This window comes from Passer domesticus, chromosome 1, assembly GCF_036417665.1.
Source record: "Passer domesticus isolate bPasDom1 chromosome 1, bPasDom1.hap1, whole genome shotgun sequence".
Classification (NCBI taxonomy): Eukaryota; Metazoa; Chordata; class Aves; order Passeriformes; family Passeridae; genus Passer; species Passer domesticus.
The window spans coordinates 140,428,168-140,451,043 of record NC_087474.1 but is presented as its reverse complement, the minus strand read 5'-3'; the positions used below and the strand labels follow the sequence as shown (position 1 = coordinate 140,451,043).

The 22,876-nt window shown below is 39.1% G+C and overlaps 1 protein-coding gene across 5 annotated transcripts; it reads left to right on the top strand.

The window, feature by feature from the left end:
* The first annotated feature begins 1,928 nt into the window (after positions 1 to 1,928).
* Positions 1,929 to 22,481, top strand: ANKRD46 (ankyrin repeat domain 46). Of its 5 annotated transcripts, none has more exons than XM_064393145.1 (5): positions 1,980 to 2,021; positions 3,711 to 3,778; positions 14,567 to 14,909; positions 16,211 to 16,369; positions 20,447 to 22,481. In XM_064393145.1, the coding sequence occupies exons 3-5, from the start codon at positions 14,599 to 14,601 to the stop codon at positions 20,661 to 20,663; spliced, it is 687 nt and encodes a 228-aa protein (XP_064249215.1). In that variant the 5' UTR covers positions 1,980 to 2,021; positions 3,711 to 3,778; positions 14,567 to 14,598; the 3' UTR covers positions 20,664 to 22,481. The 5 variants fall into 5 exon arrangements, with proteins under 5 accessions (XP_064249237.1, XP_064249215.1, XP_064249230.1 ...); XM_064393135.1 differs by lacking the exon at positions 1,980 to 2,021 and adding an exon at positions 2,045 to 2,283; XM_064393151.1 differs by lacking the exon at positions 1,980 to 2,021 and adding an exon at positions 2,405 to 2,460.
* Positions 22,482 to 22,876: the final 395 nt, after the last annotated feature.

Here is a 22,876-nt window from a genome sequence, read left to right as displayed (position 1 = left end):
GCTATAATTTTTGCTAATACAACAGAAAACTGCAGGTACAGGCAATAGAATAGTATAATTTGCCTGCTTATACCTGCCAGATGATATGGTATTCATAAACTTCAGACAGTACTGGGTACTCTTTAGGAAAAGTAGAGTTGAAAGGTAGCATTTATGCAGTTGTTATGGTTAAAGAATGTGTGATTAACAGCAGTCAATCTAATTCAGGCTTATTCAGCAGTTAAAGTACCTGCACATATGTCCTTGTGGTCACTATAATGCCAAACAACATCGATGTTGGCACATCTGGGACTGCTGTTCAATCCACACACACAGTACATTGTAATAAGCCTTAGAGCAGAAGCAACTGTTCTTGTGTCCTATTCCAGCAGGAAAAAAATAATTCTGTTCTCTCTGAAATATCCCAAAGAGATCAGCCTGAACTGTATTCTGTGAGATTTTCTAGCTTGTTTGTATCTACCTATAATTACTGAAATGCATATGCTCCTCTAACTGTTTATTTGTTCCACTGCATGTAGTTAATTTGCATCTCAAATTTTTCCTTGTATCTCAAGGAAAAGATTTTTAGTTAGGCCAAATGAAGATGACTGTGCATTTGAGAAAATAAGAGAAGAGGACCTTAATAATTTATTTTAGATAGTGTCTTTCAAAATGAATTGTCTGAAAATAATAAACCCATAGTTGAAGTCTTGAATTATAAAGAAACTAAACAAACAAAAACCCCAAAACCAAAAACCAAACAAACAACAAAAACCCAAACCAAAACAAACAAACAAACAAAAAAAACCCCAAACCACAAACCAGCCAAAAACCTTCACTGTCATTCCTTCCTTGTGCACTGTTCTTTAGAATTTTTACAAATCTAGTTACTAGTGAGAATGGGTGCTGAGACTATGCTTTTTTGTTTTGTTTTCCGTTTCCCCAGACACTGTTCGAGCAGAAAGTGGAGGGTTGGCAGGAAAAGGTGCTACTATGTTAGCAAGAAAAAGTACTTACATATTAGCTTGTAATGTTTCTGTGAGTGTCTGGAATTATTGTGATGGTTGAACAGGCTTTTGCCACCTAGGCATTGTCTGGGAAAGGCATGCATTTCCTCTGACCCTTCCAAGCAGACTGTTGTGGTTTGCTTACTGACCTGCTGAGGTACCATCCATCCAAAAAAAAAAGCTACACTAATATTTTGGGTAAAGTCAAATAACTTCAGTCCCCACCCTTTCTCCCCTCTCACCCCCGCTCCCATTCACATATTCTCAGAGAACCTTGGGCTGAGATGAGGCAGGGACCGAGGCATTGTAGCACTGTACTTTTCCCTTAAATTTTAGCTTGCTGATTTTTGTGGTGTTATAGGCATAGCACACACAGCAGCGCCAAAATCGCAGAATCACAGAATCAGGTTTGGAAAAGACCAAAGGCTGGAAAAGACCTCTGAGATCGAGTCCAACCTTTGCCGGAACACCTCCCCATCAACTACCCCATGGTAAGGTCTTGAAGCATTTAAACACCTCCAGGGCTGGAGCCTCTCCCACCTCCCTGGCCCCTTCTGTGAAGAAGTTCCTCCTAATGTCCAACGCCAACCACCCCTGGCACAGCCTGGGGCGATGTCGCTTTGTGCTGTCCCTTGTACCCTGGGAGAAGAGCCCGGCCCCGCCTGGCCTCAGCCTCCTTAGCTCCGGGCTGAACAGCCCCAGCCCCAGCAGGACTTGTGCTCCAGGCCCTTCCCAGCTCCGCCGGCCTTCGCTGGGCCCGCTCCAGCTCCTGAACGTCCTTCCTGAGCTGAGGGGCCCGGAGCTGAGCGCAGTACAGGAGGGGTGGCACCACCGGAGCGGAGTACGGGGGGACGATCACTGCCCCGGTCCTGCTGGCTCTCCCCGCGGCCCTGCCCCGTGCCCGTGCCCGGCCAAGGCCGCCGTGAGGGGCCGGACGGTCACGGAGCGCCCGCGGCCTCCGCCCAGCAGGGGGCGCGCGCGCCCGCTCGGCCGCTCGCTCCGCCCGGCGCCGCGCGCCCCGAGAGCCCCGCGCAGGTACGGCGGGAGCGGGGCCGGGACCGCGGGGCCGGGGCGGCGCGGGAGGCCGGGCAGGGCACGGTGCAGGGCACGGCGCTGTCACCCCGACAGGCCTGTGCCGGGCCTGGGGAGGGACCCGGGGACGGGCCCTGGGAGCGCCCGGCCCGGCAGCCGGAGAGCTGGAGCGCCGTGATGCCGATGGTGGGAGAAGAGCGGGAGCAGTGCCAGCCCTCAGGGGAGGGGAGGGGGACGGGGCGCGGCCACTGCTGACAGGGCCTTGGTAAGTGAGCGGCTCGGAACGTGCTTTCTAGGGGTAAACAAGATGAGTGGAACTGAAGTACATCTTTTAACCTGTCTTTGATGAAGTAATTACTGTTTTTATTGGAAATTGAATAGTTCCCTTTTTAATTTTTTAGACCACACTAAAGCTGCTGCTTGTGTTTATTGTGGTGAAAAGGTAGGGATAATACCTGAATTGTAGACAGGATAGGGAGGTAACTAGAAACAAACTATGGCGAGTAATACTGAATGGAAAATCCATCAAATCTGAGTATCAGAGGGTATAAAATTAGTTATTTGAAGATCAGTCTTAAGACCAATATTACTAAATAGTTAATAGAGGTCTTGATGTAGCAATTAAAACTTTACTGTCTTAATTTGATAGCAATGGGGAGTTGGGAGGCACTGACAGTATGGAAGAGGGTTATAGTACTACACAGAAAGAATTGGGTGATCCTGAGAACTAGGGTATGAAATAAGTTAAATAATTTAAAGAATGAGGGTTTAGAGTTGTAACCTTGCAAGCAAAAGATTTGTAGAAGAAATTCTTGCCAGTTGAAAGCAACACAAAACCAAAGAATGTTAGGTAGTTTGTTAGGTAGTTACAAGATACTGAATTGCAGAAAAAGTAAATGCTTACTACAGTGTTCCAGTTACATGAGTTACTGTTATCCATGAGCAGAACTCTAGAATTCTTTGTATAATGGTAATCATTCTCAGCAAAAAAACTGGAACAGAAACAGGAAGCTCTGTCGAGGTCAAGTAGGGAAATTGAAAGTCTATTGGAAGGGCATTTGGCTTTTTTTAATTTTGCAGAATAATTGTAATTTTGCTTTCTGTTTAATCATGAAGGTAAACACCATGGGGGAAATAAATTGAGCTAAAGGATCATGTTAATACATGAATAATGTAACGTAGGTTTTAAGATTAATAATGCATGAAAATTTCTAACCATCAGAGAGCACTGATATTCAGGACCAGCCTTCAAAAAGATCAAGGAAGAGCAGAAACTGAATACTTACTAGGTGGAAGGTGACTGGTTTGCAAAAATAATATTTTCGTTTGCTGCAGCAGAAGCCTAAGCTTGGTGTTACCTGTAGACTATAGATCAGTTTTTCTTTTTTGCTTGTTTTTGAAATAGGTTATTAGCAAAAACTTGTTAAATTGTTTTTTAGAAGAAAAATATTTATAGTAATGTTTGCTATCTGAATAGTAGAGTTGATGACCATCAGGAAATGACAATGGCTAATTGCAGGCTTTTTTGTGTCAAAGAAAAGGTGTGATGTGATGAGTAAGCTGAGTTAAAGGTTGAAGTGTAGTATGTGCATCTGCTGTCTTCTTACCAGAGCAGTGTGAGTTTGCCTCTGCAAGAGGGGACTCTAAAATTCAGTTTTGATCTGTAATCACTGACTCATTTCCTCTCTGCAGGTTTTGGTTTCCTTTAGTTAAAGTTGTCTTAATCAGCAAGAGCGAGGGATTTGAAGCAGTGCTTTAAGGTAATTGTGTTATCTCACCTCACATTCTTTTGAACTTAATGTTTGAGCACATGTGGCCTTGAAGCCTTCATGGCCCTGAGCCATCTGCAGCTCAGGACCTGTGGTATTAGGTTGTCCAAGGAGTGAACCACTACTAGAGGCTCTTCTAGGGATTTGGGTATGCTGGAATTTTGAGGGCTGCCACTCTTTTCTTTTGGTCAGTCTGTCAGTTAATATCTCCCCACGTGATCTCAAGTTGTGGATATTGCACTTCCAGATAGATCAGTTAATAAGCACACAAGATATTTTAGAAGGCATTGGTTTATACATGTTATGTGAAACCCATGATCCCTGTAGCATTGAGCTTTCTGGAGAGACCATCCACAGAATGCTGTTAGAGTAGGAAACAGGCCTGACTTGAATGCATGGGCTTGTCCCACCAAATTCCCAATGTGAGTTTTTATTGTGTTTGTAAGTCAAGAGCACAGTTTTATTGTGGTTTGCTGTGCTGTTTAAAGATGATACTTACTAAACATGTGGAAAAAAAGGTATTATCTTTTGTAGTCCTGTGGGAAATGGATTTGTAGAGAGTCCCCCACTGCAGCATTGTCTGTACTTACAGGACTTAGATTCTGGCTTTCATTCATGTATCAGCACCACTTTTCCAAGTGGCATTTTTTCTTTTACTTTTTCAATAAAATTTCAATTGGCTGAGTGGAACAGAGCTGCTTAAAGACCAGTTTTGTCAGTCAGCAAATTTCTGACATCAGCTGAATTTTATAATATAAACTCAAAGGCATAAATCCTGTAATGCTCATTATGATATTCTTCAGCATGCTCAAGGCCTCTTAGGGTGTGCTAGAGTGTCTGCTGAGTGACCAGCAGTAGTGGACCATGACAGGAAAAGGGCAACAGGACATTTCAGGAATGGCTTGGGGAGTATGGGCTTCCCATGGATGGTGTAAAATGCTTGTGTGTCTCCTTCAGCTCGGAGTTTTTTATCCACAGAAGAGAATGCCTGTCTGTGTTACGGGTTAGTACCTTAGGGGCTGGTTCTCTCTGAGAATGGGTACATCTTCAGAGTTTTGCTACCTCCAAGACTCATCAGCTTTTACTCAGGGTTAGAGTAGGGTTGTAGACACAAGTGATGTGTATCTTCAGGAAGCATTAAAACAAAGTACCATACTAGAGGCTTTTGAGGAGAGTGGATGTGTGTAGCATCAAAGACATTTCTTACATGCAGAAGTGGTTGGGTTGAAAAATTATAAAGAAGGCAAAAAGAAATTGCCAAAAAAGGAAGGAGGCAGAAAGGTGGCACAGGAGCTTCAGTGTACATAAAGTAAGATGATGTCTTGGGTAAAATAATTTAAACTATGCTCACATGGTGGTGAACTCAAGACTGGCAGCCACCAATCAAGAGAAAGTGCTTGGAGTTACCACTGAATGTTCCCTGGAAACCTAAGCTCAGTGTGTTGTGGCAGCCAGGGAGCCAGGAAAATGGTGACTGTCCTGAGAGAGATAGTGAGAAGAAGACAGAGGGCACCATTTTGCTGCTGCAGCTGGTGCACCCACATCTGGGGTAGTTTGTGTGGTTCCAGTCTCTGCATTGGAAGGACACAGTGGGATAGGGGAGGGCAACTGAAAGGAACCAGGGGATCAGCTTCCTTAAGAGGAAAGCTCGGGCATGACCAGGGTTATGCAATGAAGGCAGTGAGTTAAGTGAGAGTTATTCATCCAGTGTTGAGGCACTGGAATGGGAATTGCATGCTGGGGCTGTTGGGAGGTAGTTTCAGGTGGACACAGGGAAGGATGACAGGGGCACTGTGGTGGCAGCGTGAGCAGATTCAGGAATGAGTCAGAAAATGGACAAGAGGTCTGTTGAAGGGCTGCTAAAAGAGCTGCTCAGGGAGGTCCACAATGTACTGTGGTGGCTGCTGGGTGTGTGTGGAGAACAGACTGCAGGAAGCAGCCAGGCTCATGTGCTCTCCCAGTGGAGGATCTCTGATGGCTGCTCTTGACAGCAGAGCACTGGGGAGCCAGATCAGCCTGATCCAGGACACCAGTTTTAGTCAGCTTGTGATCAGTAAGACTGGAATCATTTTAGTTCTTCTGAATTTGCACATACAGCCTAGAAAAGGCAGTGAGCAACAAGGTGATAGTGTTTGCCAGGATATGGGTTGTAAAGATAGGGTCAGCTATGAAAAGCTGCAGAAGAGCCCTATAAAACTGAGTAACTGGATAGTGCAACATAGTGGCACATGAGTTCAGTCTAAGTAGAGGGATTCAGATAGCATAAAGAGAATCCTGACTTCCCATTACTTATCAGTAATGAGCAGTATCTCGTAGTTTTTATGAATGATTCCATGAAAACATAACAACAGTGTTAAGCAGCAGTAAGAAAGGTAGAAAAACCAGTGAATATTACTGAGAAACAAGTAAAGAACAAAGCAAAGGATTTTGTCATGACACTTGTTAATCCATGGTTCACCCCAGACATCTTGATTGGGTAACCCCTGCTCTGTCTGTCTGCTCACAAAACAGAGTAAAAGTGAGTGAGGTTCAGAGAAGCAAAACAAGAATGGTCACAGACACAGGCCCCCTTCCAAATGAAGAATGATCAAGAAAGCTGGACTTCAAAATTCACCCTGGAAAGGGATGTCTGAGGAGGCTGTGATGAAGGCCTGTAGGATCATGAGTGGCAGGAAAAGAACAGGCAGAGGTGCACAGTCTGTTCTTCCCACAGGAGAGCTGGGGGTCTAGGGAAGCTACCAAGACCCTGATTCAGCAAGACCAAAAGATGTTGTTCTTTGTAAGAACTGAGTTGGAGAGCTTACCAGAGTATGTTGGTGGATATTAGAAGTATTTGTGTTGAAGAGGAGAAAGAGCAGATTCAGAGGTGGAGGTGGAGCCAAATGTGTAAAAACCCCATCCATTTTGAATAGAAAAAGCAGTATTATATATGCTTGTCCTATTCTGTGTTCTTTCTGGCCTCTGCTTTTTGCCACCATTTCAAAAATTATACTAGGCCTAAAAGGACCTTTGTTGTGATCTGCTGTGGCTACTTTTATGTTGGCTCTTTAGTCACAAAAATAATAATTGACGTGGACTTTTGAAGTTTCTCTTCATCCTTCCTCAAATGGAGCTTGTCAAACCTCTTTAAAGAAACATGGTATTGCTGTTCATGGTGTTGCTGACTAGATATGGGGTTTCATGCTGAGTATTGATTGAGTCTTTTACAGATGAGATATTGGTAGAAGATATTTATACTAAAGGTAGAAGTTCCCCCTCAATATGTGGTGTCTTGTTTTCAGGCTCAGCAGGATAAATTGATGCAATTGGTAAACATCAATTGAGCTATCTCACTCTCAGGTTCTTTTCAATCATCTTTCATTGGATTTTTGGTCGATTCCAGCCCCTGTGCAGATCAGGAGCTTGAGGCTGACCTCTCTGATTCTCCTCAGCCTTGCCTGTTGTCCTGGGAATGCTGAGGCTGCTGGTTTACTCCCTTCAGTCCCTTTAGACTGAAGTTGGGCAGGCACTAGTACTACTACATGTTTGCCTACATGGAGAAATTTTTTGAGTCTAAGCATGGTGAAGCAACTATTTATGCAAAAGTAGTGTCACTATGTGTATACTAGTTAGACATACAACCTTAATAGTGTTACCATTTTATCTTGTCACATAATGTGATCCACTGTGACACAGTTAAGTTTTTTAACTCATGCTGTGTTGGTAGATATTTAAAATATTTGAAAGAGTAAATTTATCAGTTTACTATTTGTCTTTGATTTTGATAAACTGGTTTAGTGATTTACTGTGTGAACATGAAAATTCTGAACAGAAATATGGGTATCCAGCACTTGTAGTAAGAGTTGGGTGTTTGACAGTCATAGTTGTCTTATCATTGGTACATTGATATAAATACATTGTTGGTATAAAATAAGGAACTTCAATGAACAAGTAGAGCAAGATGTTTTTTAAGTCAAGCATACAGTTATATATAAATGACTCACAAATTTAGGAGACATCTGCTTTTAAAAGTGACTTGGTTCTGTTCACTAGCCACTAAGCCAGATTTGATGTTGCACACTAGGGCCATGTCATCAAGGTTATGCATGACTAAGGACATGTAAGCTATTATATCCATTTTAAGGGAAAAAGTAAGAAAGTATGAACTGTATAACAAGTAATTTGGTGACAGGTTCTTAGTTTGCTTTATTGCTTTTATTAAGTTCTGATTTCTGATGATTCCTCCTGGACACAGAAAGTTTTTCCCCATTTTAGTAAATATGTCATCTCTGACTTACTGTTTGTCTGGGTAAGGACTGGGCTTTTTCTGTGAGGGTGTGGGGGTGTTTTGGATTTAGTTTTGTTAAGAAACAGGCATAAATAAATACATACTTTTTAAAATTAGATACCTTTGGTTTCAGAACTGAAGCAACATCCCTAAGTCCTCATTTCACTAACAGAGGATCAAAGATAAAATGAGAATGCTGTTTATACTGCAAAGAAGTATCAGGTTGGATTTCAGAATCCTTTTAATAAAGTTTTATAAAATCTTATTTTCAGGCCTTTTATAATTTCTTTCCCAGGAAAATAGAAAACCCCTCAAATGTAGAAAAAGTGGTCTGTATGAGTCAAGGCTTACACACCACACCAGTACCTAAAGGGGACCTACAAGAAAGGTGGAGAGGGGCTTTTTACAAGGACATGAAATGATAGACAACTGGGAATGGCTTTAAACTGACAGAGGGAAGGTTTAGATTGGATATAAGGATGAAATTCTTTCCTGTGAGGGTGAAGAAGAACTGGAACAAGTTGCCTAGAGAAGCCATGGATGCCCCATCCCTGGAAGTGTTCAAAGCCAAGCTGGATGGGGCTTTGAGCAGCCCGGTCTAGTGGTGTCTGAGGTGTCCCTGTCCATGGCAAGGGGTCGGACCAGATGACCTGTTAATGTCCCTCCCCCCTCGAAGCATTCTGTGATTGTTTGTCCCTCGGTCGGACGGAATTGAGCAGTCCACGCGGTGGCAGTGTCCATCCAGGCTGCAGCGCTGCTCCTGCCTCGGCAGCCTGCGGCCAGCCGGACGCATCCCTCGCCAGTGGCTTTTCCAGAAGACTGCTCCGAGCCTGCAGCAAATTGAAACACAAACACTAATTAGGAGTGGGACAAATTCTCGCTACTCTGTTAGCCACAATGATCAGAGAAGTACTGCAGCTATATACTGGTTTAATTGAGCCAATTGTGGGGAATTAAAGTTACACATTATTTTAAAATAAATCTGTAAATTGCCTTTTTTCCTAAATAGTTCTTGTACAGAAGATGAAAGCAACGTTCAAAAATAGCTGTATATTTGATAGTAGCTAAATGTGTTCAAACATGTAATGCAACTGAATTACCAGTAAGTTTAGCAAGGATAAAATGTTTGTGAATCTGCTTGTTAATAAAGGCATTTTATTAACAGGAATTATCTCTTTAACAGGCATTTTATTAAAGGAATGATCTCTTTCTTATTTTTCCCTTTTTTTGTGTACCTAAGTACACAAAGCTTTTACTGTTTTGTCTGGGGAAGCATCCTGCAACCCTTGATTGGCATTTGAGGCCTTGTATATTTTTTATCTTGCAGTGTTGACAATACTGGGCAATAATGAGCAAAGCTCCATGTTTCCCAATGCTGTCATCTGCTGATCCATAAGAGCAGCAATAGTTGTTAAAGCTTTTTCATGCAGCACTTTGTAGCCTGTACTTGTAAAGCCCTTTGTATTTGCAGTGCCCCAGAGTTTCTGCTTACAGGATGGTCCTGACATCAAGAGATCATTACCTGGAAGTCTCATGTCTGCATAAGGGAATGGGAGTGATTGGAAACAAATGGCATAAATAATGTTATTCTGTTGGCACCTACCCATGTGGCTGACTAGGGACATGAGAGGGCATGTAGGTGTTATAAACCTGCTGTGATACCTCAGATCCAGGAATTGCTGAAAAAATAGCTGAAGTTAGAAAAGGAAAATCTGCAAAATATAGCCATGTGTAAAATAGGCATCATGCTGTGCTTAATCTGAGGTGCTGCTTTTAGCAGCAGTTCCATATTGGTGGAGCCATAAAACTGTTCCAGTTGTACTGAAAAGGTAAAGATTCCTAATAGAAAATAAGTGGATTTTGATGAACATACTGGGTTTTTTTCCTAAATGAAAATGAGTTGATCACATAATTTTTAGTAAATATAATATTCAGTTAAATGACTTCTCAGTAATTTACACATAAATACATGTGTGTATGAAAACTTAGCAAGGAATTTCTTCCTCAGCATTTTAAGCAAAGTACTGGAATGTTTTTCATTCACTTAAATAATGAAGAGGAAGAGCTCTGCAAGCCACTGCCACTGAAGTGCTCTCAAAGTGCATTACAGAAAGAGGTTGCTGCTTACCACAAGGGAGTTGACAAATGCAAATTTTCTGAGGAATGCGTATCGTATGTTTGCTGGCATAGGCGGTTACTATTTCCTGGATTTGTTTTAGTTTCCATTTTTGGTGGTGGCAGTTTCCCTGGTGGTAATCTTACTGATGCCTAGGTCCTAGATGTCAGAGTTTTATTAATACTGAGAAGTCTCGAGGATGGAGTGATCTGATATTGTTCTGTGGTACTGATGTGTTGTTTTAAAATGGGGGCAGTTCAGTTTTCCTGGATGTAGTGGGGAAAACTGTAGTTTTGCAGAACTGGTATGTCCTATGGAGCAGTGACTGGTGATTAGTCCCAATTTGGCAGGTTCATTAATATTTTTGTAGTGGAGGCGTGGGTCCCATGAGTGATGGGGTTTCTCATGTGGAGCTGTTCTCTCCTGTTCCTGGGGCTATTTGGTAGCTGTTGAACTTAAGGAGAAAGCAGAGACCACAGCATATATTTACTGGAAAATAAAACTGTGCACAGTTAACAGAAATTTTAGGACTAGTTTAAGAAGTGACAGAACTTGCATTTAGCTCTGTGGTTTGAATTTTTCAAGATCACTCCTGGCTTCTGTAGATGAGAATGTGTCCTGCAACAGATCAGTGTGTGACAATGAGTTACCATTGTACTCATAGTGAGAGACAACTGACTCCTAGTAAATAAATAATTTTTTACAGAATTACTTAATATAAGTGATTCCTTTTGAAAACAAAACAGCTTGGTTAAATTTTCTTATCCTGTACTACATGTGTCATGGAAGAGGCTTACAGCATAATTTCTAAAGTTATTAATTAAGAAGTACATAGTGTTGAGGCTAAATAAATGCATAAATCTGGAGAAAATGTATTCTTATATTATGCCTTTCTAATGGGAATCTTTCTAGCTTGGGAGGATGTCTTTGAATTTACCTTTTTTCACAAAACAAATTTTCTGTCAAAGTACCAAATTATTAAAAACAACTCTTTTTGTTAAACAAAAATATTATTTAATAGATACATTTTCAGTAGATAGTGATGCATTTTTACAAGCAGTCATTTACTTCTGTTTTTAAAAATTAGATTTATTTAAGTAGTAGTAGTAGTAAATTTTTAGGATGTTAAGGATGGCCATTTTGCAGTATTTTGTGTCTTGTTACTATTGCAAGTCCATTTGTTCTAATTGGTGCTTATGAAATCAGTCCTTACTGGTAGGATACCAGCTTATGGGCAGGGTCAGAGTCGTTACCTGATTCACCTTTCAGAAGCAATTTAAATTGAATGGCTAATGCTGTTTTGTTTCTAAATTTTGCGCCTAAGTCTGTTAGATAAGTATTAGATAGTCATTGCAATAATAAGCTTTTTGGTACTGTGGGCAGAAATGTAACCACCTTTTGTTTAATGAAAAATACCTAATTAATTTTATTTGTGATTTTTCATGAGTTTTCTTGCACAGGATATTTTGCTAGGTTGGGTTAATTTTGAGGAAAGAACATGCTGTTTGGGGACTGACATTTTAAAGATGGTGCATAGTTCAGCTTTGTGTGCAGCTTGTATTTGGCATAGGTTAGCTAGCCATATGTGAAATAGAATTGTGTTAGTAGAAAAAATCTTTTTAATCCCAAAGATAAATCAAACCAGATGGTCCAGATTTTTTTTTCCTTGTGAATGCATTTGCTTAGTCCACAATCTTCAAGTATTGGGAAGAAGGATTTGCCTCATCTTTTTCTTACTGTGAAATTCTTAGGTTTTACTTTAGTCTTCTACACGAGTGATCAGTTCTAGAAGATTTTAGTGATAATTAATTCTGAATCAGAATGACTTCCAGTTACACTTTCGGTTAACTGCTAGTATTTGTGCTTCCTTTTCTGAGAAGATAAGGAGGTGACTTTTTCCTAGGTATTATTAGCTAATGTTTCATCACAGTTGGGGAATTCTGTAAGGCTTTACCAGACATACACGTCTGGTATGAAAATACAGACTTTAGCTTATATTTAACAGAGCATGCCATGCTGTTTCTCAAATACCCTACGATTCTTCCAGTGTAATATTCTCTTGTTGATTTATATTAGGCCTTGTTTTATTAAGCAGGTTTAAACACTGAAGCATTACTTTACAAGCAAACCACTTTTTGTCAAGTGCGAGTAGGGGTTTTGGTATTGATGTGCTGTTACTATGGCTGATAATTGGAGGTTTTAAAATGATTTATGATCTTGCTTTAGGGAAGATTTAGTGCAGAATATAAAGGTCACAATTGCATTGCAGAGAAACTGGGCCCATTATTTTTCTCAGTGAAGACTGGACGAGCAGAGTGGAAGAAAAATTCTGATATCGTTCATGATTTGGGTGGAAAATGGGCAAGAAAATTGAAATTGCTGTCAGCTGGGAATCATAGCTTTGTAGCATCCAGGGGATTGTAACATATTCACTGAAAATTCAAGCAACTACATGTTCCTTTCTTTTTGTATAGGGTTATAAGGAGGCTGTCAGTGCCCTGCATGACTCCAGTCTTGCACTAAGTTTTATGGTATATCAGTGAACCGGCCACTTGCTATTGGAGATGGTTGTGGAAAAGAGGTCTTGAGCCAGTGATGTACTGTCACGTGCTTAAAAACATACTTGCAGCCTAGAGGAATGTACTCTGCTTAGAATCATTCCTTATACAGATACCAAGACATAGAATTTATTTCTATCTCTTTCTCTTCAGCATCCAATAAAGAAAAAAATGCTGTGCATTCCTGCACTGGAAAACTAGACAAGTGTTGATACACATAGCAGAATTTGTCCAGATAGGAAACACAGCCTAGTGAAGTTTAAATATGATTTATTAAACTCAACAGCCCCCAATGCTAGAGCTGTTATTCAGACCAGTGTGTAAACATTCTGAAATTACTTCTGTAGGTACTTTGGTCTTGAATTTGATCTAAAACATGCGGGAAGAGCTATAAAATATGGACATTATGAACTCTCATAAAAGGAGAGGTTTTAAATTGAATTCTTTGGCTACTGGCCATGTTTCCATTCTCCTGGCTGAATGAGGGCACTGGTGTGGAAGGATACCTTATATAGATGAGAAAATTTAAATTTGTGTATAGCAGTTTTAATAAGAGATTCAGATATTTAATCAGAACACTGCTACACCTTGAGCCCAGAACAGAACCCCTGGGCAAGTGAAAAATACTGTTTCAAGTGACGTTTCAGTTCACTTTCTATTCCAAGCTTATCTAGTAAAATCACATTTCCCTCCTATCACTTTAACTTTGTCATGTATCTAGTGAGATTTCTTCCAGAGGAATTTTACTGATTTATATTATTTTTTTTCTTTTTTGCCACCTCTCTGAAGCAGTACAAAAAGAGGACTGTTGTCCAGTCTTCTAGACATTTTCATTGCTTCTTAAAATTACCTCATGAACATTCTACTATTCTCTTGCTAAATCATTCTCTTTTTCCTTATTGTTTTTAAATAATCTTTTCTGTGTCCTGTAAGCACACAGTGTCATCATGATTTGACTTACCCTTAAAATATTCTTCTGCAAAACTGAAATCCTAGTTCATCAAATATTCTATACCAAGTAATCCATGGTGAAACATTTATCTTCCTCTTTTATGTCCTGATACAGAAAAGGGCTTAATCCTTTATTTAGTATTAAGCCAGAGAAACTGCATTTGTATTTCTCCATGTTGAGGTTCTACTCAAACTCACAGTACTCTGTGCCTGATTTTACCATTGTCTTCCTTGCACCCACTTCCAGTTTTCAGTGGGCAACTTCACCTAATACATTCAGTTTTCTGTGTTCTGTATTGCTGTTCTTGTTTATTTTATAGTTTGTGTATCTCTGACACTGTAAAAATAATGTTTTCAAAGACTATTGCAGAATGAAGAAATTAGTATTTTTACTAAGCATTTTTAGTTGTACTGTAGTTTGTGCATTGAAGTTCAAAATCAGAGGGTGAAAATCCATTGGAGCAGCTTTGCTTCTAGCTGGTAAAAGTTGCAGTTAGTGTGACTGTACCAGTGGACTGAATTGTTTAGAGTTTCCCCATTTATGAAAGGTTCTTCCTTTCTGTCCCAGTCTGTTGTGTTTTGCCCTTTTATATCAATACTCCTACATGTGATTCCTTACTAGGTTGAAAACTAATCACCTGTCTGGCATCTGTGGCAGAGATCTGTGTTTTCTCTCCTAACAAAGCTTTGCTGCTCTTCCCAGAGGTGTGAGCTCTTTCCTTTTCACCAGAAGGGAATGCAGCACACAATGTGTGTGACAGGAAGATTTCAGAGCTGACCTCTAAGCTAGTTTGCATTCTTGTTTGGAACCTGAGCAGTCTAGTGAACACTAGCATAGTGTTTATTTGCCTGGTTTCACCATCATGTCTTCACCCTTTTACTTGCAGGTTGGTCACCTCCTACTGAGAGAGTCAGAGCAATGTCCTACGTTTTTGTGAACGACTCCTCCCAGACAAACGTGCCACTGCTGCAGGCTTGTATTGATGGAGATTTCAACTATTCCAAACGACTCCTGGAGAGTGGCTTTGACCCAAACATTCGTGACAGCCGAGGCCGAACTGGCCTCCACCTGGCTGCAGCCAGAGGAAATGTAGACATCTGTCAGCTCTTGCATAAATTTGGTGCTGACCTGCTGGCCACTGATTACCAGGGTAACACAGCCCTGCACCTGTGTGGGCATGTCGATACCATCCAGTTCCTGGTTTCTAATGGACTTAAAATTGATATCTGGTAAGTCACTTTTTACAGTGCATATTTTATAATACATTAGTCTTCTGTCACCAGAGCCTTGCATATGAATCTGCTGTTGCTGAAATGCTGTATTTGGTGTAATTCTACTTTACAAAGATACCACTTAATTAAAAAAAAAAACAAAAAAAAACCAAAAAAAAAAGGCAGCAAAACAGTAAGAGGGCACTTCTGCTAGTCTGTGCAACAAGCAAAGAAAATGTAAATAGCTGCTGCTGGTGTGAGCTGCTGTATCTAATTGTGCCTCAATGATGACATTGCTGCCCTGGTTTGGCCAGACAACCAGGTGTGGGTGGTTGGCACCAAAGAAAAAATCACATTGACTACTTTAAAAGAATTTCTCCACCCCATTTTCTATTGTGGTACTATAAAGACAAAGAAAATACAGTATATGTGTGTGTCAGTTCATTCCCATACTCTTCTGGTAACAATGCTTCCTTTCAGTGTTTTTGCCCTCCCTCAAAGTCTGTGACTCAGAATATTGTATATTCTTTCCTTCTGGCTTCCAGCAGCTGTCAGATGCCAGTGCTCAGATGGAAGCTCTCAAGCTGCAAAATAACTAGCTGTTTCATTCCTGTGCTGAATTACTTTGTTTGTGGAACTTTCTGCATATTCACAACGTGTGCAAAAGCCAGGAGTAATGTCAAAATCTTTGAGTTTTTAAATCTGTCCCTTTTTCACCTGTCCCTCATTAGTGTTTTCAACTCAGCAAAACTAGTTATTATTATTAAGCCCAGATTATTTATGGGTTGTGGGTTGGGATTTTTTTCCCCTCATTTCAAACAGCTCTGGTGGAAATTCCTGGTCTAAAGGCAGCTCTGGACCTATTCAGTATTATTTTAATAGCAGCAGAGGGACCATCTGTATTTTATTTCATTTTTGCCTCATGTCCTAATACCCTCATGGAAAGGGAGCTATTAGGAGCCAGATTGCACAATTCTTTCTTGAAATTAAGCTTAAACTTGAACATTGTCATAAATCTACTGTTGTTGGGTTTTTTTTTTTTTCTTTTGCTGTAACACCCAGAGATTCCAATTAGATTAATCCTAAGAATTTGATTGTATTGGAGGGGGAAAAGAGTTGTGCAATTTCAAACCTAAATACACTGATTTTCTTCTATAGCCAATTGTGCTGTAACTTGGATAGATTGGAATTTATTACTGTCTGATAAAACAGAAAATAGTTCTGAGGACTTACTAAATTGTAATATGTTATGGTGAGTTGACTTGTTACAAAATTTCTATGTTAAAATTTTCTTATGTCTTTTTATGGGCTTGTTTTAGCAACCACCAAGGTGCAACACCACTTGTTCTTGCCAAACGAAGGGGTGTGAATAAAGATGTGATTAGACTGCTGGAATCTTTAGAGGAGCAGGAGGTGAAAGGATTTAACAGAGGAGCTCACTCAAAGCTGGAGACAATGCAGACAGCTGAAAGCGAAAGGTATTTACCAAACAAAAACCATTACCAGGAGAAATAATGTTTATGGCTTTTAAATTTTTGGGATTGACTTGATTGTTTATTCTTCAAAACAGATAATATCAAATTTGACCTGACATTGTCAAAGAAAATCAAAATTGAGTGTTAAATTTTGGAAAAATCTCTTTAAACAGATCCACTGTAAAAAAAAAAAAACTTCTATTGAGATTTTAATTTTATGGTAAAATTTTAAAAAAATAATTACAAATTCTCCATTTGGAGTGCCAAACACAAATATTCTACCATCTACCACAAAGCCAAGTGGGAAATAGTGTGAAATGCAAAATGGCAGTATCACAGGCTAACCTAACACCCTTTTGATGATTTTCTGTGAAAAAAAAAAAAAAAAAAAAGGGGTGGGAGACTTTTCATCCATCTTAACTTGAATAAAGAATTTTATATGGTGTAGTATCTAAAATTTCTATTGTTAGCAGTCCTGGAAGAGATGGAAAATAAGAATTTTTTGGTGACTAAAGAGATAGTTAATGCAGAATGAGGATTTCAACAAAATTGCTGACCAGTTCAGGGAAATTGTTGGGTTAGAGGGAAGTTAGTAATGAATTCCTAAAAGTCTGGTTCTGGGATGGAAGTTAGTAATGAATTCCTAAAAGTATGCTTCTGGGACTGTGCTTACTTAGAATTTTCTTAAATAAAAAAGCAAAAGCATGAGAAGTAGAGGCATGTTAGTGATACCAAGAAGTGAGATACAGGCAACCTTGAGGAAAATTGGGGTGGCAAAGAGAAAAACCTGGGGTTACAAGAGAGAGGAAATCAATAGTAATAAATTGTGATTCTGTAGCACAAAATGCAACTGTAATTACTGAAAACTATATGCCATAACATAAAAGTTTCTCAGTGGAAAACAAATACATAAGGAGAACAGGCTTGATGCATTAGTCAGTTCCAGGAGTTGTTTGTGCTATCCTGAAAAATGCAGTGAAGTCCTACAAACCATGAAACAAGACATTTTCACTACATAAAGAAAGCTGTCAGTCCTGTTGTATAAAGCAATGGTGACTTCTGCTCTCTAGTATGTCTTATTATGCTGTTTACCCCCTTCAAAAAAACTGTGGTTTTTTTTGATATTGTCTAATGATGACCATGAACTTTGACTACTGGACCATTATATCACAAAAGACAGGGAGTTTTGTCATATAACTGTTGCTTGGTTTATGTGAAAATGTAGACAGGCTGAACTGTGAACAGAAAAGAAGCTGTATAGATGGAGTGAGATCTAAGCTGAGAAAAGGTGAAACCAACAAAGCTGCAGAAATAATACCCAATACTCCCATGAAGTTCTTTCTTGTACATCAGGTGACCTTACCTGTCAGAGAGACTGTTCTAAGCCCTGAAACAGAAAATTAATTTTATTTTCAAATTTACGTGGTTGTACATTGTAAGAATTAGTGCATATTACCTTTCAGACTTCACTAACTTTTACTGAAAGTTTCTTGACACACAGAAATGCAATTAGGCTGATTTTGTTTAAACATACAGACAAACAGCTCAGGCCTATTTAAATTTTGGGTTTTGATTTGATGGTGTCCCTTTAACAAACATAACTTCCTTTCTGTTATTTGACCTTCATAAATGTTATATTGTTTGCTTTGGCCAGGAAGTCAGCAGCTCTCCTTGGGGACAGGCACAGAGACATAAACAGTGCACTACCCAGCTTGTTTGGGAGCATGTTTAAAATGTCTGAAATACATTATTTTTAAAGTAACAAATAGCAGATGCCTACAGGAGCCAAAGCAAATGAGCTTGTGTGCTGTTTGCTTTGTAAATAAATAATGTCGTTTTACCAGTTGGCTTTTCAGACCTCCAGTTTCACTTATCCCTCTTTGTACTATTTTCACATTTTAGGGACACTTAATGTCTTCTGTCCTCTGCCCTCTGAACTCTTACATTATGAATGAGCCTATGGAGAAATAATACTCTTTCTAAAAACAGCCTCTGACTTCACTTTTCTGCTCCTTGTTACAGGCAGTTGCTGCTGCTCGGGCAGCAGAGGCCAGAGCTCTGTTCCCAAGTCAAATTTGGTTTTGCTTGCTTTGCCCTCCTGTGGGTGAGGGGTGGCCCTGCTGGCAGGAGGCAGAGCTCCCTCTGTCCCTCTCTCACACAGACATCTGTCCTTCTGCACAGCCCAGCAGGACCCGTGGCTGTGCCACAAGCGTGTCTAAATGTGAACTCCCACCTGCTGCTGGACACAGAACATCTGTCTGAGCTGTGTGGCACAAACTCCTCTCTTGTTTGACATGTTGCTGCATTACCAGTTTTTATGCAGCTCTAATTTAAGAAAAAAATATATTGAATAACATTGGTTTTAACTGGGTCGTAATATAAAATAGTAAAAATGTTCTCTCTGTACCCTTTTTAATGAGCAGGCATGTGACCTTTCCACTTAAATTGCATTGCACCTTTATTTAACCTCTCTGTGGTTATGCATTAACTAGTTAGTACTTACTGAGTAAGAAATTCTGCACAAAGGGCTGTCTTTTACTAAACCCTTTGTTTTGCTTGGGAAATCATAATAAGCAAGTAAGATTACTAAATCCTGCACCTATGGGTAAGCTAAAATAGCTTTACAGCATGGTAAATATTTAAAAAAAACCCCCAAAATACAGGCTGTTTAATAGGCCGTTCCTGAAATCTTAAGCACATGATGCTGCAATACTTGAGCAAGCTGTGGGAGTTCAGGCTAATTGTTCTTCAGTGGTTATACTTCCTGAGAAAAAATACCATATGAATAGTGTGAAGTTTTCCCATGGTGTAATCTTAGAAGAGAGCTTTGTGAATGAGACTTTTCTGATAACCATCATTTTTCAATTTATTTCTGTCATGAAGAACAGCAGCTTTCCTACAATTAGTTTTGACTTGGAAATTACTTTTCCTTTATTTTTTAAACTTTTTATTATTAGTCTTGTAAGAAATATCTAGGAATATGGTAATGGAAAGCAGTTATAAGGGAGGAAAAGCTTTTTTTTTTTGCTTACATTCTGCTATAGACATCATTGAATATGTGATTGATTCTACCATTTCCTTTCTGTGGCTGTCAGGGCCTGATCCTGTAAACACCCACGTATGTAATTTCACTCAAGTAATAAGTAGTAAGACTGTGCAGATTGCCAAAATTTTAAGTGAAGTCAGGCTATGCAAAAGCTTTCCTATTCTTCATGAGATTCTTCATAAGCAACAGATAGTTTCCTGTTGCAATTGTGAAACCAGCAAAATTGGGAGAATTACATGAGAAGTGCAGGATTTTGAGATAACTTAGATCTTTTCTAATGGTGATCAATTGTCAAGAAGACTGCCTCTCTCAGATTTTATATTTGTTTTTCATTAAAAGTGAGAATTCCACTCCCTAATTTATTGTCTGACAATTTAAGGGGGGCCTGATAGATTGGTAGTGGAATGCTAAAACATCAAAGCAGTCACTGAACACCATATGGCAGAAAACAGCAATGCTAATTTGCTCAGAAAGTTTCTGAATTTCTTGTTATCCAAAGTTATTGTTTTCTGTGATTTTTAATGCTTTTTTACAAGAGGCATGTAACAAAGATATCCAGGAGAGTAGAAAGGTCACTGCAGAACCCAGCATCTCAATTAATATTCATTAAAGCTTCCATTATTTTAATCAGAGTTTATTTTTAGTCCTTATTTGTTTTATTAACAAATAATGTGTGCCCCTTGAGGTCTTAACTTATGCCTGATTGTATTTTACTAAGCCATATTTAGTAGGAATTGTGGGGACTGACCTTTGAAGGCCTCTGGGTAGCAGGCCTGAAAATTCAGTGCAGTTATACATACACAAATATTCTCTTTGCACAGGTTAATAAAATGTCCTTTCAGCTAAAATAAGTTTAGAATTAAAAGTGTTTTTCTGATGTGATTTGTCTTGATTTAGCAGAAGCAATGCTATAAATCAGTAGTGGGGGTTTAATTTTTCATCTCGAATGTTTCAGATGCCCTTAGTGGGATTAGTGTCATCCTTACAGCTGCATTCTTTTACTCTGATGTATTTTTAACTTTAATCCTTTGTAGTGCAATGGAAAGCCATTCCCTTCTTAATCCAAACCTCCAGCAAGGTGAAGGAGTTCTTTCCAGTTTCCGCACAACATGGCAGGAGTTTGTGGAAGACCTGGGCTTCTGGAGGGTGCTGCTCCTCATCATTGTCATCGCTCTCCTGTCCCTTGGAATAGCTTATTATGTTAGTGGGGTGCTTCCTTTTGTAGAAAACCAGCCTGAACTGGTGCACTGAAGCAAATGCAAAGAAGTACAGTGTCCTTTTTCCTCTTCTAATCTAATCTTGTTTTGAGCTTGGAATTATTGGCTTGGTGCAGACAGTGGCAGCTGTATATACTGTTTGCCTTTAGTACTTACTATTAACCCCTTTGAAAGAGGGATTAATTAATTAATTTCAAGTAAAACACTGATTTCTAAAGCATTCCTAAGATCCTCTGACTTACCTTGACTTGCAAGCAAGATGTGAAGATAGTCCTCTCTGATAAAACATTGTGATTAGAAAAGGCTTTTCATTATGAATATTAAATTCCTGCATATGAAAAATATGTCCAAGTACAGAACCACATTTGGTTTATTTTTGCTATGAAGAGAGGTAAATCTATTGTTGGATTTTTTGTAAGTGCTTCAGTTGAAGGAAAAATACTCTTAGAAGTCCCCCTCAAGAAGTCTCAATAATGTAATAACACTTTCTGATATATAGATGGTGATAAGCTGCAACTCCATAGTTATTTTAATGTCTCTCCATAGTTTCTTATCTGCTACTTTACAAAAAGAATGAGAAATAGTTTGAGTTTTACTATGTCTTTGTTGTATAGATCACTCCTTTATTTATTAGGTTAATGTAATGTGTCTTCCCCAGATGAATTTAATATTGTTAATACCTGCCTGAAGTAAAATTTGTAGAATAAAACTGTTTGTTGTGCTTAGGAAGAAGACTTGGGCTGAAAATTTTGCATTTTTGTTGAAATGTTGCTAAGCAAACTTTCTTTGTAAGGGTAATTAAAAAGTGATTTAGGTGTCTGCCATGTATATAATAATTCTGTAAGGTCATTGTGAAATATATCATGAAGGATAACCTTTTCGTCCTCCCGTAAGGGTCAGACTGAACCATGTAATTGTGTTTTCATGTTTGTGGAGACAACTTGATGGAATAGTATTCCTTTCTAGAACTGTTTTCCATTTCACTTGTTTTCAGACAGAACCTACAGGCTTATGAATTATTTTCTGAGTATGCAGAATAAAGGTGTTTAAAATACTAATATTTAGGAACATTGTATGAAATGAAATCTTGATCCATTGTGTACTTTGCTGTGAAACCCTTTGTTGTGAATGACTTAGGGATATGAATCCATTAGATATTCCTTTATGAAGGCTGGAAAGGTATTGCATAATAAGAGGGAGATTTTCAAAGAAAGTGGATTCTCTCTTCCCATGCTGATTAGACATCTAATTCTCCTTTGCCCTTGCCTTGCAAATCCCAAACAAAATGAATTCTGTGAGCCGAAGGAATCCATTTTTATTTTTTTTAATTAGCCCCTCCTCATTTGTTACTAAATAAAACATTTATTGTACATTTAAATGTAACCTATGTGGTTCTGTTCTGGTACCATGTATATTTTTCTTTCTGGTTTATTGGTTTGAATGGAGGGGGTTGTTGTCTTTGTTTTGATGTGTGATCTGGGTTTCGCTGGAGCTGGGCCCCATTCTAAATTGAATATGAATAAATCTTGATCTCAATTCTTAAGTTAGACTTTAATGACACAATGCTTTTTTAACAGCACAATGCTGCAGAAAAGAAAACATCTTAAAAAAACCAAAAAATGAGAACATATTCTTCTTCTGAGTATTTCACTTATGGTGCCATTGTTCATGAAGATAAATATAAACTCATCATATACCTAAATTACATTTACTTGTCTAAATAAGTACATTTCTGTTAATAATACCATGCATCTTGATTAATGGCATTGTCTTTCATTATGTATTATCTGCATAATTTGTAATTGTATTCTCAGTATGGATGAATGCCACAAATAAATACATGTAGTAAATATGTTTTGGTTTATTATTACATTAGTGCAGCAGTAATGATGCTACCCCATTTTGCTAAGTTTGTTGTGCATTGAGAATGAGTATTTCAGAAGTGGGGAACTTCCCTACACAAGAAATGGCAACCATGCAGCTGCTATAAATGAGATTTTAGAGCACAGGTTCTTTAGCTTTGCCTCTTTTGTTTTCAGTGTTGTTGCTGAATTTAAAATGCTGTCTGGCTGTCTCTCTTCCCTGAGATTTCAAGTATTGACCATGTGGTCTGGAGGCCTCTCAGAATTTAAGATTACCTATGAGGAGGAACAAAACATAACCAAGAAAACAAAGCTTGAGCCTTAAGGAGCCTTTCCTATTTCACTGCGAGCATTAGCAGACATGCAGGAACTACACATTGAAAAG

Excerpts from the sequence above, each read along its gene's own strand:
- ANKRD46 (XM_064393167.1), top strand. The coding sequence starts at position 14,599 with ATGTCCTACGTTTTTGTGAACGACTCCTCCCAGACAAACGTGCCACTG. Across the intron at positions 14,910-16,210 it reads GGACTTAAAATTGATATCTG|CAACCACCAAGGTGCAACAC; the intron begins GTAAGTCACTTT and ends GGCTTGTTTTAG. Across the intron at positions 16,370-20,446 it reads CAGACAGCTGAAAGCGAAAG|TGCAATGGAAAGCCATTCCC; the intron begins GTATTTACCAAA and ends AATCCTTTGTAG.